General features: G+C 39.8%; 1 protein-coding gene across 3 annotated transcripts in view; it reads right to left on the minus strand.

The window, feature by feature from the left end:
- Nucleotides 1-15,024, minus strand: part of rapgef6 (Rap guanine nucleotide exchange factor (GEF) 6) — a 158,657-nt gene that overhangs the window by 19,977 nt on the left and 123,656 nt on the right. For 2 of the 3 annotated variants that reach the window (XM_042431615.1, XM_042431613.1), the window contains 3 exons: nt 10,448-10,605; nt 7,803-7,817; nt 3,488-3,728 (listed from right to left, as the gene is read on the minus strand). In XM_042431615.1, the coding sequence (XP_042287549.1) occupies nt 3,488-3,728; nt 7,803-7,817; nt 10,448-10,605 (414 nt within the window). The remainder of the gene's footprint in view (nt 1-3,487; nt 3,729-7,802; nt 7,818-10,447; nt 10,606-15,024) is intronic. The other variant, XM_042431614.1, reaches the window with a different exon arrangement.

Below are 15,024 nucleotides of genomic sequence, written 5' to 3' on the forward strand. Positions count from 1 at the left end.
AGTTTAGCTTCTACTATAGTTGGTCCTGCTGTGGAGACAATCACACAAACATACAACAATCTGACGCAATAAAAGTGTAAAGTGATTAACTTGTAAAATTCTCAGACTTCTTCTGCCAATTTATTACATCTCAAAAGTGTATGATATTTATAAAACCTCATGCCAACATAAAGCATGCAGAATACAAAATAACACAATTAAAAGAATAATTAATATATCTAATCCTCTGAATCTAAAGACTTGAAGGGAGGATTAACTAACAATAATTACAAAGAGTGCACCATATGCAAGATGTAAAATACTTTAGGAGTGATATCACCTCTGTATATTTTTAGAGCTGGAAAACTATGGTAGGTACAAGATCTGCAGTATCCTTAAATGTTTTAATATAGTCTGCAGAGGCAGACAAGTGGGTGGACAGGACCTACTTTTTCAGCTAGCTGTAACTTTGTGCACATCCAAATAAATCTAGATAAATCTCTTGAATGTTCCTGTCATTCACATTTCATCTTAAACGGGCACATTCCCTGTCTCCGTCTTGAGATTAGTTTGAGGAAAGGGAAAGGCACTGGTGGTATTGATAGATTAGGGCCATCCTTTCCCTTGGAGTAAAGAAGGAGAGAGACAGAGTGAGAGAGACGCTCTAAGCAGCAGACAGGTTAGAAAGTTGACAGGTGCCTGAGAGGGGAAAAAAAAGCTATTTCTCTTTAATCCTGATCTCAAGCAGTTTTGTGGGAGAGCTTCCAGCAGCAGACCATCTCTCTTACCTCGTTATGTGTTTCTATGTTTATAAATCTAACCCCCCCCCCCCCCCCCCACCACCACCACCACCACCCTCCGCTGCCACTCTAATGGAGCTGTAATGTGGTCATCTACGAATGCAGCACCTCAGCGCCCCATAGACCTACAGCGAGCAACCCTCAGGGGCAAAGTGCTGGCATGGATGTAACTCTAAATTACCCTCAGTTACTCTGCCAGAAGACCTGGAGAAAAGAGCAACTAACAAGACGATACAAGAGCAAGTGAGGTGAGAAGATCATGGTGTATCTGCAAGCTGCATCAAGCTGAATCTACATTTAGTATAAAATACAAGACATATTTCATACTCAGACACGAGTTGGAACATTTCTGACGGCTTAAAGGGCTGTTTTCACAGCTTTAAGACATTTTTAGTACTTTCTAAGGACCTGTAGATGCCCTAAATTAGCATGTGTTAAGAGGAGAGGAGATTAAATTAATGATGGACAGTGGTGGTGATAACAGAATTGTGGAGGCGAAGTCACTGGAACCCAGCCATTGTAAATGGCCGTTGGTGGTTTATGGGTGTTTGTATCTGTGTGTGTGTGTGTGTGTGTGTGCTGAGCTCAGGATTTCCTTGCTTCCTCTATATGTATATTGGCAGTGTGTACAAGTCATGCTATTGGCTTGGCCTGTCCCCTGTTAGACCCTCTGTCAATCATCAGCTGCAGAGAGAGAGGGGAGGGAGGCGAGGGAAGGCGAGATAGATGGAGAGAAGAAGAGACAGAGATATATTTTCCTTCTGCTCTGGATAAATACAACTACAGCAACCTGTGCCGAATAAACTCTACATGTACATCCTGCTGACACTGCACCATGTATATGTATATATTTAAAAATACTGCCAAACATGACAGTGGACTGTCAGCATGTCAGTAATGGCACCAAGATAAAGATTCTGCAGAGGTGAATGTTTTACTTTGACATAAATAATAACTAACGTAGGATATGTATAAAGAAAGAGGGGGTATTTATAGCTGGTGCTTTCTCACACCTCTACAGTAAAACCAACCTTTTTCTAACCGATATCTGACAGTATGGCTATTAATTTCCCTGTAGCTCAGCCATCCATCAAAAAAAATACAGGGAGGGTGTTTCCATGAGTGTCTTGTAAGTGAGCAAGTGTGTTTCTAAATGCGTATCCATACATGCTTGAGACTTTCGTAGTAAGAATTTGTGTGACTATTTGTGTCGGGTATTGAATACGTACGGTGGCATAAATACAGTATATGCATGTCTATATGGATGTGTATAGACACGTGAGCGTATATATAAGAAGGTGAGTGCCTGTGTCTATATCTTTGTATATGCCTGTGTGTGTATGAATAATTCCAGACATGCCATGCTGTCTGCTGAGGCCTCCGCCCCTGACAGAGGATGAAATATTCATGCTAACCTAGTTGGGTGGGGACTGATGAGGGTCCACAGGAGATGAGGAGAGAGGGAGAAAAGTGTGAAAAACTAAGGGAGAAGTCGTTTTAAAGCAGACTCTACGGCTGCAGAGCGATCAAAGCAATGCCCAGAGCTAAATGCTAACATCAGCATGCTAACATGCAGATGTTTAGCAGGTATAATGTTTACTATGTTCGCCTTCTTAGTTCAGCGTGTTAAGCATACAAAGTGAAGATTTTCAAGTTGAAATGGAAAAGAAACTGTACTGAACACATGCTGTGAACTGTAATTTTATTTGTTTTTAAATGGGACAAACTGCAGTTTGTGTTCTGCTCAGAGTAGCAACTAAAATTTTCCCAGTACTTCTAAGGGGTAACACTACTTGATTTATCATTCTTCTTAAGTAGGGCAGTAGTTCTGAGTCCTGTTCCTCAAGACCTGGATCCCTGCTAGTTTTCATTCAAACCATTTACTCAAGAACTGATTCATAACTTGGAAAGGTAAGTGAAGGAACAACATCACAAACTAGTACCTTGTATTCCCAGAAGAGAACCACTGCTCTAGGAGAACTTAATTAGTGTGTGTGTATATATATATATATATATATATACGTATTTGTACTGTACATGATTGACTTTCTACTAAAGCTAAAAAGCACAGAGCAAAGACTTGAATTGTTATGGCATGAACTGGAGCTGCAAAGTTAGTAGTGATTTGGGAAAGACATAGTATCGGATGTGATTATCATACAGTACAGGGCTAGAAATCTACCCATAAAATAAAGCTCACTGTAGCTTTACAAAAAAGAGAGCATTGTGGCCTTGTTGTAATTTAAAAAATTTCACTAACCCATAAATATTCTGAAAAACAAAGTAAGAAGACATGCCCAGTTTTTATAATTCTGGTCTTTGAGTCCAGGCACTGTGGCTCGTGGCTTTGGTTTAGTCATTCAAACCTTCAACACGACATAGGTCAACATAAATTCTCAAATTCTCTGTTCCACTTCCAGTTGCTTTCTGTCCAAGATTCCCACTGTGGATCTGAAGTAAATACATATCCATACATATTTCCATGACTAATGTGCTTCCCTGATCGAGAAATATTGTTGCTTCCTGGTTCATTTTGGTACTGTTTGTTGGCTTATGTACTCTACATATGCTGCAAAGACAGAAACGCTCTCATGTCCTCTACATTTGGGCTCATTGTAGAGTAAAAGCAGCTGACAACTACGATCTAAGGCGAAATACATGTATATAATTTTCCAAAGTTCGATAATTGACACCAGTGGGTCTCTTACCTGCCGTTAAGCTGAATCCGATCAGCCAGTTTGGAGAGCTGGTCGGGCAGGCGGCGCTGTTTTATGACTCCCTCTGGGCTAACTGATACCTCGCAGAGAGAGTAAGTTTCGGGTGCTGCAAGGAGGCCGAACTCATTGACAGTGTGAGCGACCACATCCTTGGCAGTTGTGTCCTTACTGATGATGATGTAGCAGCTCTGCTGGTCGGCTTTGAACACCCGAATCACCTGGTCTGGGATGTCTGAGAGTGGAGGAAAAAGGAAAGAGGGGAGAATGAGGTTGGATGAGTTGATAGTTACAGTACGAGGTGGCCAATAACGCAGCAAATGCCAATAATGCCATAAAATTAAAGGTAATGAAGTCTATGACATAGTAAAACAGTCATCTAAAAGCAGTTTTGTAATTTTTGGCATTTGTCTTTCTCTGAATACTGCACCATGAAGTGATCATTATAAAATGTGGGCTGTAGCAGTAATGGCAGGAATGCTATAAGGTACTAATTTCATATTTTATTTCCATTACATTATTGAAAGGTGTCCAGTGACAAGACTTATTACCTCTACTGTGTTCAGATTTGCTGAGCTGACTATTCTGCTTTACTACTTTGGTGTAAAACCAAATGGGCAAAGGGTCAAAGATAGAATGGTTTCCTGTTTTTCAGTTGCCTACATCCAACATTTCTGAATTATCCTACAGTTCATTCAAATCCAAACAAATCTGTTTCATCTATTTTCCAGCCTTTCTGTTAAATATATCCCGTCAGTCTTTATGTAAAGCCAGTTTTCTAATGGACCTGCATGATGATGCCGCACGTGGCTGAAAGGATATTTTTCATCCAACTGCAAATTTTCTACAGGACTACCTTTAGTTAAATGACATTATTTGCTCTTTTTATGTTAGTGGCAGTTATGTAACCTGACGCGACAGATGGTTTGTTACACAGAACCATCTGAGAAGTCGTCCTTAGAAACTGTTTTGAAAAGGACAGGCACTTCCAAATAAATACTTGGCAGGATATTGGATGAACCATCTGTCCATCACCGTCTATCATGGCTATCGCTTCTCGCTATCGTCACACATAAACCACGCCCGTAGCTGCCAGTAGTTCTAGGACACTGATTGGTCCAAACCACTGGTGGTTTGGCTGCAAGCGAAAAACTTGAAGCCTGACCTAAATCACTTACTTATCTATATTATGTAATATATCATTTAAAAGCTCTGAATGCAAAATAGAATAATAAATGAAAAACAACTGAACTACATCATCTCTTATAATGAGTATGTTTATCATGTTAGGGGATATACTGTATTATTGTTTAAATGACTAAATCAATACCAAGATGCCAAAATAGAAGCTTATAAGTTAGTGGTGACCATAGGTTCCTGGGGCAGCTGATGCTGGAGAGGCTGCATGTGACTCACATGGTGCGATGTGTGTTAAATAATGGAAATGTTCCCCATGAGTGAAATGCTGCATTAAAGATCCCTGTGTTTGAGTAAGGAAGAGGGTACGGCCCATTAGCCACAGGCAGCCAAAGAGCTTTAAAACAATGAGGCATGAACGCTGCACAGTGACAAGTGGAGAGCGAGTCCGACAGACTAAATGAAGCTGTCATACAGCTTCAATGTGTGTGTGTATGCGTGTGTTTGCATGCTTAAAAGGGAGGGAGATCACAAAGAGAAGAATGCGTCAAGAGAAAAATAATAGGTGTGTTTGACTGATGAGTTTGTTCAATTGCATGTTTATGCAAATACACACACATCCTTTTCTTATGTTTACCAAGCAGAGGAAGGTTAATCATGATCAGACACAAAGTCATTACTTTCACCCTTATTAACGCGGATCTCTGATCTGTGACTGTGTGGGTCTTTAGGTGAGTGAGTGGTGTGTGTCTGTTTATATGACAATAGCTAGGACTCCTTTATTACAATCATTACAGCAGCATCAGCAGCAGCAGCAAAGTAAGCAGAAACAAATCACTGACGGCAAAGCCAATAACAATAATGTTAGAGTGAATGCTGATAATCAATCACCTCTGCTTGTTTAGAGAGCTGCATCTGTGGATGTGTGTGTCAGTGTGTGTATACAAACACAGAGGGGCTATATGTTTTTTTCAGTATCTGATGTACCGTTTGTAGAGCTGCAACAATTAGTCGACAGAAAATTAATCGCCAATTGAAGAAATGCTCAAATTTTCTTGTTCCAGCATCTTAAATGTGAAATTTTTCTAGTTTCTTTAGTCCTCTATGATAATAAAGTGAATATATTTGGGTAATGGACTGCTTTGGACAAAAACAAGACATTTTAGGTTGTATCTTGGGCTTTGGGAAAGGGTAATCAACATTTTTCACCATTTTCTGAAATCTTATAGACCAAACAAATAATCATTTAATAGAGATAATAATCGATCGATTAATGGAAAATGAAAGTAATCGCTGGTTGCAGCCTTAACTGTATAAATAAAACAGAAGTGAGGATTTCTTTGCGGGAAGTTGCATCAGTTTGGATGTGACTGAGTGTAAACATTTTCTATTGCTTTCTGTTTCTTTTTGTCTGGTGTTCTGACAGGAATGTCTCAAAAAAACAAAACAAAAACAAGAACAACCTTTGTCCTACTTGCACTCTACATATGCTGTGTTATTCTGTTAATGTTATTTTATGAAATAGTAATTTTAATCATGTTTTCTATAACTTCACTTGATCTTTAATATATCAGTACCTTGCATTCATATTTATAGTCTTTCACCAACTTATTGCTTGATATGAATGCAAACATTCAGATGTTTACTCCGTCTTCTATTTTTGCTGATTCCCAGAATGTGGACTTGCAGATGTTTTGATGTTGAGGGCCCTTCTTGGCTATTAATGACCTCTCTATGGACTGTACTGTGAGGCTATTGATTTGAATCACATCACATGAAATATACACTTTATATGCCGGTCAAATGATTATTGGATTTTATTCTGAAGAAAATGATATGTGCAGAAAAAACGAATTCTAAGCACCAAAAATGCAAACACTGCATCATGTGTCTTTCCCTCCTTGTTTTCTGTGTTGCTACAGTAGCAGAGCTCCTCTCTGTTTGTGTGCAGCAGGGTGGTGAGGTGAGGGTGGGTTGAGTGGAAGCTAAACGCTTTGTGTCTCATTAGCTGTGATTTGTGATTAGAGTGTGGGAAGCTTGCTGCTAAATAGCCGGCTATCATATCCGTGGGGGCCTAATCATATTAAATCCTCTGGACGAGTTGCGACCCGACCTGCACACAGGAGGACGATCGCTACCCATCCAGCAAAACATCCAATCAATTATCATCTTTAATAAGGTACCATTCATTTCCATCAACACCTGAGAATTCATTTATGGACTGAGACTGAAGAGGATTTGTACACAAAAAAAAAAATCTTGGGGTTTTTGCAAACACAACCTTAGACAGACTATACTCTTCACATAAGTCTCAGTGTCCTCCTCCTCCTCCTCCTCCTCCTCGCACTGCTTTCTACTTCTCTGTTTGCCAAAGCTTTTCCCAGTCACTCCATCATACAGTCAGAAGGCATAAATCACATGTTAAAGCATCCAGAGCAGAGGAGGGCAGGGCCTGATGGTTTGAGGTGCTGAGTGAAGAGTGGAGTAGCTGGGGTTAAACACCAAGGCTCTAATAAATAAACACACACACACAAAAAAAGAAACCCGAGACTAACACACACAAAAGAATCTCTTAATGTGCTTGTGAGGACATTTCATTGCTCAACACCCATCTAAGCGTAACCCTTAAAGGATAAGGCTAGTGGTGATATCTTGTTTTTCAGCCATGAATTTGCTAACAAATGTCTGCGTAGCCGATCTAAAAGTTTTTTATTTAACACAATGATGGTGCGTTATGGTCTCTTGGTCCCTGTCTTGCATCTCTCTATTTCTAATAAACCAATTTCACTGCTGATAGATGTATGAAATATGAGACTTTTATGAACTGGGTGCAGATTGAATCACCATTGTTTTCTTTAGAAAAGCACAACAGACGTTTATTTTAGTGAAAATGCCAAACATGATTACTTCAACCTTAAGCTAACCAAACAAAATGTCCTCACAGTGATACTCATACGCTCTCACAAGGACAGATATACAAGTGGGAGAAGCATGAACACAGCCACAAGGTCTAAACCCAGAGCCTGAAGGGTGCAGTTCAGCCTCAGGAGTGTGGAAAAAAAGCTCATGAATGAAAGAATATGAAAAAAAAAAAAAAAACAAAATGGAGGGGACATTTGGGAGGAAATCATTTTCTGAATCAAACAGTTGCATTGAAGGTATTTATACTTACAGTACAGTCCCAAGGCTTGGCAAGCAGAGAAGAGAACAAGAGAAAAAAAAAACAAAAAAACAGTAAATATGAGAGAAAGAGAGAGTGAGGGAGGAGCACTAAACATAACAAAGCGGTTGGAAACATCATGACAGAAGAGAAAAAGGAGGGAAGACCAGTGGAGTTTCTACTGTAGCCTTAATCTGTTCATGGGAAACCAGAGGGGCCGGGTATGACTCATCATGTCGACACTAGAACATCTGTTTAAAATCACAGCGAGAGAGAGAGGCAAGAGGAGAGAGAGAGAGAGAGAAAAAGGAAGGAGAAACAGTAGGAGAGGGGAAAAAAGAGACGGCGGGTAGAAGGAGAGAGACAAAAACAGTGGTCGAAACAAGTAGAAACCACACATGCACAGTAGATATTTGCACACTTCTGAGAAGACACAAACACAAGATATGTGCAAGTATGAGAAAACGCAAAGAGCAGCCGACACAGAGAACACTTTGCTCTACCTTGAGACAAAAAGAGCAACGCGGCATTAATGGTGAAGCTCCATTTCTCTAACTGTTTCAGCTCAAGTGTGCCACATATTAGTCTTGTCTTTTCTATCAATTGATTACTCGTTTAGTCTATTAAATGCCAGAAAATTTCAAAAAGGCCCATCACGATTCCCTACAGGTCGAGGTGACTCTTCAATTTGATTGTTTTTAAAAGTTCTGTAGAAATCAAGATTTAATTACTCACTAGAAAATCAGAAATAATGTTTCTAATACAATTATTTAAGCAATTTAATCTGAGAAACAATCTAAATGGCATCTTAAAATAAACATAATAACAAAGATGATCCAAAACATTGACTTAATGAGACCAACACATAAAGACTCACAGACAGTATGCTGCTCAGTTCATACTGCTTGGTATGGACAGTGGAAAAGTGATATAGATGCATCAGCAGTTCTTCTGATCCCTATGCTAATGTAATTACAGGTAAGACTTTGGAGGTATTACAAGCCCAGCAGAGCATCTGGAAAAGAGCTTTTTGTTTGAGCGGGCTGTTCTCCTCTCTACTATTAAATCTAATGGGAGGCCAAAGGACTGGGACAGACTAAAGGAAACTCGATCTAATGGCGGATGATTAATGTGGCACGGTCGGTGTGTGTGTGTGTTTGTACAGAAGTACAACACAGCCACATGTGATGTGTACATCTCCAAACTGTGTGTAGGCGTGTGTATGTATGTGTGTAGCTCATTGACAAATGGCTGGTGGAATAAATCAGGACCATATTCACTGTCTCTCTCGTTCACCTTTCTTGTTCTCCCCTCTCAATCTTTCATTCTCACCGACACACACACACACACACACACACACACACACGCACACTCAAATCCGCTGGGAGTGCCTCATGTTACTTTAAATAATTATGTGCCCAGAACCCCGTCTGACAGGAAAGGAGTAAATAAAGTCTCATAGTCCAGGAGGTTAATCCTTGTCAGTGGGGCACAATTCTGTGACAGCTTTGTGGCACTTCAAAAAGAAAGACCTTAGGTTGTGTGTAGTGTTTCAGTGAGGGTTTTTTGAGGTGTTTGCATGTATTTCTAAGAGAGAGAAGGATAAAGAGTTTGTGTTTGAGACAATCAAGTACACGCTACATGGCTGCTTTATGTGATTATGTTCAACGGCGACAGATTGACTGTAGAGCGTCTCTCACTGAACGTCGGGAGTCCTTCACTCCACAAGTGGCGTTCGCCGCTAAATGAGGCCGAGGTCTCAAATTAAGTGTGACAAACATCTGTGAATGAGTGCATTGAATCGAGTGTACTCTAAAGTACTTACAGTTGTTTAATACATGAATATAAGTAACAAATATGATTTTTGAGATGCTTTTAGGATTTCAAGTTTTGTCTTCTGTGAGGCAATTTTTAACAAGAAATTTGTGTGTAAATGTAAATGTGTCTTGTCATATATATCTTGTTTCTGAGGATATATATTCAAAAAGGTTAATGAAATACACGTTAAATGCATTTGGTAAGAAAGACGCAAAGAAAGAAACAGGACACGATTTCTGATGCAGTCCCCCTCTGGGACATTTCTAGCAGTTACGACAACATTATTTGTACACACAGCAAGACGCTACAGTACAATAAGTCCAACGGGGCAAGAAGAACGAGCAGTCAGGTGACCAGACCAGACGATAAACAAGACTACAGTTTAGTTGATTATCTAAATCTTTATCATCTTATTTGGAGGTAAAACTGAAAGCAGCACAAACAAAAATGTATCTAATAATCCCTCATTCAATAGGAAAACTGTGTGTGTGCACAGGAAGTCAAACTGTGACTGAAGTTTACAACAGACAGTTTTACAGCCTTCGTTTCTCTTCAAGATACATTTGGCTAACCTGGAAGTTTGTTTATAACCTGTCTGACCATGTTTTTTACTCTGTCTGGCTTCTTTTAAGTGACGTCAGTGTGTTCCAAGATCTCAGCAATAAATTGTGTGTACAATCCTGTTGTAAGTGATACGAACGATGGGCCGATCAATGTGTTACGGAACATAACCGAAAACTCTGGTCACTTTGAAACATCAGTTCAGATAGAACACAGCGGAAGAAGGATTTTCTATAGTTTTCCCCTTGATTTCATTAAAACAACATTTTTTTTCTTACCTGCAGGGTTGGAGAAGTCGAGGACGCTGGTGGCCGGCTGCAGCAGGTCGGGGCTGCTGGATGACAGGTTGCCAGGGATGGGCATGATGGCCACGCTGTGACGACACTGCTTGGTACCCACAATGCTGTCATCCTGAGACTGACCCATGCCACCATCACTAGAAAAGGAAAGCAGGGATGGTAGAGAGGGTGCAGAGAGACGAGGGATGAGAAAGAGAAGGGGGGTGAAGTAGGTAGGGAGGGTAGGTGTGGGGGAAAGGAAGGACGGTATTAAAAGAAAAAGGATTTGATATTATGAGAGAGAAAGAAAGAGAAAGAGAGAGAGAAACAGGATAATTAGATTTACTCCATAAGAGACAAACTTAATGTTCTAAAATGAAGGTGTTTATTTTGCAGCAGTAGACATTTTCTCCTAAAAAAAAAATCCTCTTCCCCTGTGTTTTATGAGCTTTAAGCACAGGTATTGAAATGTGCGTATTTCCCTTCGTCTGGAGAACATATCAAAATCACAACTCATATAAACACAATAGGGAAAAAATATTAGATTTAATCGAAATGTCTACTCTTGCAGAATGTCAACACAAAATACCAATATCAGTATATTTTGTTTTTTTAATATGCAGCAGTGACACAGCTGAAGTTCATCCATGAGGCGGTTTCATGAATGGAAGTAACTGATAAGGAGCATTCACTGATAGAGAAGTTCACCAAACACACACACAAACACACACAAAGACACAAACACACGACACAAGAACAATGAGATACTGGCACACACGAGCTAACAGAGACACAAACAAGCATCACAAACAGCAGAACATGAAAGCACATGAAAAGTAATGATACATAATGAGTATTTTTAGCTCATTCAGATGATTTCCTGTGATTTGATTCACACATTTGTACTTTGTGTCCCTGCTCTTAGCTTTTGAATACATCTATGTGTGTGTTAGCATTTAGCCCTCTGTTCTCTTGTGTGTGTCCAGCAGTTGACTACATTATATGACTAAACCAGATCTGAGGGACAGACGCCTTTCCACCTGGCTCCTCAGCCCCGCTCAGGGATATGCAAACATCAACCTTTACGTTAAAGGCCTCGTTAGACCATCTGGATCTGCATACATGTGATGGAAATGGCAACTATTTTGAGACGAAACCCTCAGACAGACAGTTTGGGTATTGTGATTCTGAACAGCCCAGCCTCAAATGATAAATGTGGTTTTCTGAAGGTTGGAGAGATAGATTATACCTTCTTATACAGTTGTGGTAGCTTTTGGATAACTCAGACTTTCAGTATCTTTAGCATTAGCTAGAATTGACTATGAATTTAAAGCGGGTACATTTATAGCATTTCAAACTGCTGTAATAAGAACAGAGTCTGAGACGGAGAGAGTTCATCCTGTCCTGTCTGCATACTAATTGTGGCTTCCCTCTAGGTGTGTGTGTGTGTCTGTACAGTATGTACTGAACATAGTGCAGTAATGCAGAGGTTCCACTAACACAGCTGTGCGCTGCGGTGGCAAAGCCTCTGTAATCTGGGAGTCGCTAGTCGATAGGTACTGCACCGACAGGATGGAGGGAAGACAGGAGAGGAAAAGATGGGAGGGTTATAAAAATGGATACAGGCAGTTGAAGAACAAAAGAGACAGAAATAAGAAAAAAACAGGTAGGTTAATAAATAACTTGGGGGGTGGTGTAAAAAGAAAAAGAGAAATGAGATTTAGAAAGAAGATTGTGGTGAAATTGAAGCTGATAAGAATATCACGGGTCTCAAATTAGGCTAGACTGACATTGTCATTTCTTGGCTGTATCACATGTCTGATAATATTCACACTTTGAACAATGGAGGTCAAGACAGCGAGCAAATGACACCCGATGATGACAAGTATGGCAGTTCTACATTTTGAACCACATTCGTAAATATCACAGTCGAAATAACTGAGTTTTTAGATCAGTATGGGTTAAATATGGAACTATAAATGTGGAAAATGTATTTCTCTAATATGTTTAAAGTGCAGGTGTGTTGAATATTAAAGATCAAAAAACCAAATCCATCTGTAACCAATATCACTCTACTATTTAACACTGTATCAAATCAAGGAAAGGCCTCCTTCTTCATGTTTTCTGCAACATCCTGAATACATTTGGTTGAAAACCAGAAGGTCTAAGCCTGACTCCAGAAAGAAGTGGTGAATACAAATTTAATTGGGAGAATTTCAAAGTGAAAAAAAAGCAAAGGAACACCTTGACTCTGCAGAAAAAAGGCAGAAACAGTTGAAGGAGAAGGGATTCATATGTTTAAGGAATTAGCATGAAATCTATAAATGCAGTCCTCTGGTCATGTTGCTGAAGGTCAGTGGTACTGGTGAGTGTGTGTGTGTGTGACTTCCTGCTGTGTGCATGTCTGCAGATGGATACTGAATCAAATGGTTAGAGGAAGGGGAGTTTTGCAAGAGGTCTTACCCAAACAGGCCCCTGAAGCAGCGGAGACAAACGGGAGAGAGACGACATTGCAAAGCGTGAAAAGAAACCAAAAAAAGAAACAGAAGCAGAACTCTGCTGAAGTGATTCAGCAATACAAGTGAAGCAAAGTGACAATGTCTGTGCACACTGAAAACAACACAAACACACATGTATGTTGACAGAATATACAATAGCCAATGTTCGGACACACTGACAGGTTTGCTGAAATAAACAGAAAAATGTCAGGAGCAATTTCCTACTGCCAGCATATTTTCATACACACCACATGACAGGAAATCGTAGGGTTAGTGAGGAAATTCTACTCGACTGTTTGACCCCATTCACAAATAACACAAGTGAGATGATCTGTCAGCAAATAGCAAGAAGCACATTGTTGGTTGCTACTACACAGAAAATGTTAAAAACCAATACTTCTTTCAGACTTGTTAAAGACATTTTTAGGAAAAAAGAATGATTAACTGTGGATTTGATCAAACATACAAGAACAGATCTTTCACAGAAAAACAACATGTCTTTAAAGTTGGAGAGCAGATTTAGCAGGTTAAGGTTATTGTCTTTGATTACAATTCAAATAGTAGACAAAATTATCAAGTTATGGACTAGTATTTACTGCTACTTTTGTGTTTGAGACATTTTTCAGGTATGGAGGCATCTGATGGTATCTGATGAAGGCCACAAGACTGAAATGTTACGCCTCTGTTTGTTAAAATGTTCCATTTTTGGTCTTGAGAGGGATAATAGTTAAACATGAGCCATTCAGCCAACGCCGACACATTTACCGTAATGTTAACCAATGTGCCGTGTTATTGAAAAAAAGAGAAATTAATAAGAAAAATGTTGTTTTGATTCTGATTCACACATTCAACTGCAAGTGCAGCTATGATTAGAAATTGGTAGGCGGGGGATTTTTGTCTCAAACAATATGACGGCCAACTTATGTCATCACAGACTTTTAATGACCTTTAGTGTGCAAGTGTGATCCTCCTGAAATGCAGCCTTCTTTTGTGGCTATAGACGGAGCTGTTAGTCCAAAACTTTTCTTTTTATCTTTCTAATTCCTGTCCAGGCAGGTCTACAACTGTAACAGATTAAAATTTTCCTGAACAATCCCTCTTGGAAGTGGTGCAGCAACGCAGTGCAGTGAGCATACAGCAAATGGTGCACAAACACTTGCACCATACTTAGAGCAATATGCATTACTGTTTAGTACATGTTAGTGTATCACAAAGAGGTAGAGAGGATGAAATTGGCATCTTGGGACATGGAGGTTACTACTTTATTGTCATCTCACTAAATCACGTAGACTTCTGAGACAAACTGACTAGAGGCTAAACCCTCTGTCTATTGCTTTCCAATCTCAGGAAAGTAAATCAGCTGGGTTGGTCAATATGGGTTGTATGTAAAGGTGCATGCACAGGCCCAGACATCTTAATTTGACAGAAAAACGACTTGTTTATTGCCAGTGTGACCTTGTCATATAAAATTTTAGTCTGAAGTGGAGCACAATGTCGGCCAAGAACAAGAAAGAAGCAGCAGCAGTAACGGTGGGTTTGTGGTGTGTACATAAACTGGGCCAGAGCATCTGAATGTGATTTTAAATTGTTAAACAAGGTTATTTTCCTCAATTAGGAGGTTTAAAAAGTGAGCGAAATGATTAAAAATGTTGCATTTGTGAGAAAGAGATTGTACCATAGCAACGGCGGTCACAGGTTGGATCCCTGTGAGAGCCAATGTGTCCTTAAAATGACAGTGAGTCCACTCTGTGTGTGTGTGTGTTTGTGTACTTAAAACTGCATGTTTCTGTCCTCAGAACAGCCTGTACCTTACCTAAGTATGCACACACAAACACACACCCAGTGGACAACTTTACAAAAGCTACCGTAGGAGGTTTATGCACTCAGAAAACCATCATCTCTCACAGCCTCCTCTCAAATTTTCCTCCTACAACAGCCACTGATGAATCCCGATTGACCCGTCTCATCTCCATTCTCATTTCCAGTCCCTTTAATCAGCTATCAGTTCCCTTGAATCAAAGAGCGGTTTGAATGGTGCCGCCTAGCAAAATAAAAAGCAATGAAAGGCCTTGTTTGGTC

The sequence above is a fragment of the Thunnus maccoyii genome, chromosome 13 (genome assembly GCF_910596095.1).
Source record: "Thunnus maccoyii chromosome 13, fThuMac1.1, whole genome shotgun sequence".
Classification (NCBI taxonomy): Eukaryota; Metazoa; Chordata; class Actinopteri; order Scombriformes; family Scombridae; genus Thunnus; species Thunnus maccoyii.